The sequence below is a fragment of the Phalaenopsis equestris genome, unplaced genomic scaffold (assembly GCF_001263595.1).
Source record: "Phalaenopsis equestris unplaced genomic scaffold, ASM126359v1 Scaffold000065, whole genome shotgun sequence".
NCBI classification, from domain to species: domain Eukaryota; kingdom Viridiplantae; phylum Streptophyta; class Magnoliopsida; order Asparagales; family Orchidaceae; genus Phalaenopsis; species Phalaenopsis equestris.
In genome coordinates, this window is record NW_018164507.1 from 601,931 (window position 1) to 604,843 (window position 2,913).

The 2,913-nt window shown below is 41.2% G+C and overlaps 1 protein-coding gene across 1 annotated transcript; it reads right to left on the minus strand.

Moving 5' to 3' along the window:
* Positions 1-2,031: 2,031 nt before the first annotated feature.
* Positions 2,032-2,681, minus strand: LOC110019641 (ethylene-responsive transcription factor 1B-like). Its single transcript, XM_020717388.1, has one exon. The coding sequence runs from the start codon at positions 2,569-2,571 to the stop codon at positions 2,032-2,034; it is 540 nt and encodes a 179-aa protein (XP_020573047.1). The 5' UTR covers positions 2,572-2,681.
* Positions 2,682-2,913: the final 232 nt, after the last annotated feature.

The following is a 2,913-nucleotide window of genomic DNA, read 5'->3' on the forward strand; positions in this document are numbered from 1 at the left end:
GGACTGGTCCGATTATGGCTTCTCTGGCGAGAGAAAGAAGGCCTTGTGAGTAATTGTACTATCAGTCACTTCGGAAGAAAGTGAGAAGCACTTTAAATGGATGGTAGACTTCCTGGTGGTAGATTTATTGTCGGCCCTATAATGCCATCTTATGTTGGCCTCTATTGATTGACTACAAAGTCGTGGTCTTAACATATCACGTTGCAGTGAAGTTTTCTGGTGACAGAAAGATAATCACGCTTCGGGGGAATTTGGAGCAGTTATGGACCAGATATTTCCTGATGGTCGAACGTGTGGAGTAGTAGTCGCTCGATCTACAACACGACATGAAGGGGGTCACAAGACCAGAAAGAGCACTATTGAAATCCCTGCAGTCAACGAAGAACCAGATAAATTTTTCTTAATTAATGAAAATTTTGATGTAGGATCTAAAGATTTTCTGTCCGGAGCATCAATATGTCTTTTCGTTGTAAACCAAATGGATGTTCGGGATACTGCTTGATGTCGCCTACTACTGACTGAACGTGAAGCCAATCGCCTAACTAATGAAGCAGAAAATCAGGTCTTCAGTGACGTCTATGGCGGGTCTCATTTAAGAGGAGCTGCAGAAATTGAATGAAGTTGGCTACATCCGAGAGGTATAATACAAACATGGGTCTCCAACGTAATCATGGTGCAAAAGACAAATAACAAGTGCGGGATGAGTGCGGACTTCGCCAACCTGACATTGCTTGCCTGAAGGACAGTTACCCAATACCAATGATTGATGCATTGGTGGATTCAACATTCGCCCACTCCGTGGTGAGCTTTTTGGATGCTTTTATCGGAGGAAGTCGTCATCTTTTTAGTATGAAAGTTATTCATGAGTATGGAAATTTTAAGCAGTTATTGCATGAAACTATCACTAGATACTTGATACGGCTTTACTCATGATCATGTATTGAGAGTAAGTTATTATATCATATGCAAAGTGCATTGTTACACTATCTCTAGGATGTGTCATTACACCATCTGTGGTGTGTGTTGTACACCATTTTCGAGTTATGTTGCTGCACAACATTTAGGAAGAAGTGTTGCTTTGTCGGGTGCTTCTTTACTTCGCAACATACGTCGGGATTTGTAACGTATATCGTAATTCTGCAAGGAGTTTCATTATAAAGTGCAAGAAACGACTATCAGTGGTCAACAATAGTCAATAGAAGAAGGCCGATGATGGTCTATGACTGAAGGAGAGGGAGGCGTTTGTCGGTCCTTCGTGCAAAACATTGAACCTCTCCCTCTTATAAAAAAAAAGAATTCAAGTTCACTATATCAGACGACCCGAAGAGATTCTCTGAATCGGACGACACTTCCTAAACATTTGAAAGCCTTGGTGATGTCACAGTTGAGTGCTCTTATGCTTGCTGGTTTCGTCTCATCGAGTTGTTCGATTAGACTATAAGTTATCAGATTTGAAATTCATTTATTTTTTTAATGGACACTAGAAACTTCCAAAAATAACTTAACTCCTCGATTTTGGCTTGATTTAACTCCGATTAGACCAATTTCGATATCATTTTATTTGTTTCGTCGAGTCGGTCAGTTCGAGTATAAGTTTGCTGAAATTAAAATTTTGGATCATTTTTAATTAAAATTAAGTTTCCTAAAATCAAAATTCTGAATAATTTTTAATTGAAATTTGAATCTTTCCCACCCAAAAAAAAGAATTTGAATTTCATGCCATATCTCGAGATCTTTGTTTGCCAAAAAATTTAGTCACGGCTTATCAAAGTATAAATTTCAAATTTTATACATTCGATAGATCCACAAAAACAAAAGAATAGCGTGGTATCCCTGTAAATTTCTCTTTCATTTTTTATGAACTCCAATCAAATGAAGTGCTCATTATGCAAACAATTCTATGCCCATTAAATAGCACCGTCAACTCCAGTCTGCAAATAATACATTTTTATAATCAAAATGCAAAATTTTTCCAAAAAAAAAAAAAAGAACAGATTAAATTGTCACAATTAAAAGGGAGCAACCATTCGATCAGCAGCAGCTTGCAGCGACGTCAGATGCAGTAAGCAGCTCTTCCAAGTATTCAGCTCCCAAGTCTTCCAACTCAACCACGCCCTCCACCGCCTTCCTCTTCGCCGCCGACTTCCGAAGAACAGAGTGGCGCCGCTTCAGCGCCAACGCCGGCGAACACCCTTCCTCTCCATACTCGACTCCTCTGAGCGACTCCCTCACTTTCTCCACCGGAAAATTGAGCATTGCCATTGGCCCGCGCAGAGATAAAGCAGCTTGGTCATAAGCCAGCGCCGCCGCCTCCGGGGTGTCGAATGTTCCCAACCACACTCTGACGCCATGCCGAGTTGAGTCTCTGATCTCAGCGGCGAACTTACCCCATGGCCGACGGCGGACGCCTCTGTAGGAACTCCTCTGCTCCTTTGGCCGGGATTCGGAGGTTAAAGTCGAAGCTTTGGGGCCGACAGAGGAGGAGGGGGAGGCTAGAATGATATTGAAGAGGAGCGTGTCGTCGGAGTTATTGAAGGTGAGTGGGAGGAGAGGTGGAGGAGATGATTCCATTGAGGAGCTTGAGGATGAGTGGAGACGGATGCTTTTAAGATTAGAGAAGAAAAGGGGAACTTGTTCTGTTTTTTCTTCTGGTAGTTACTTTGACCTTGGAGAAGGACTGGTGGGCAAAGAAGTATTACATTGTGTAAATATGAGAAATTATATGTTTATTTGGGCATATATGTAATTGGAAAATAACTGAAATGGCTGGCATATCCTTCATCATCATTTATCATCCACTTTACATATATGTCGGGATGATTTAGTAACTTCAAATTATTTTCTCTTTATGTATTGGGAGGAGGAGATCTTCCGGTGCATCTCTCTCTCTCTCTCTAAGAGATTAGATCATCT

Bases quoted from the DNA above. Each gene is read 5' to 3' on its own strand.
- LOC110019641 (XM_020717388.1), bottom strand. From the start codon at position 2,571: ATGGAATCATCTCCTCCACCTCTCCTCCCACTCACCTTCAATAACTCC.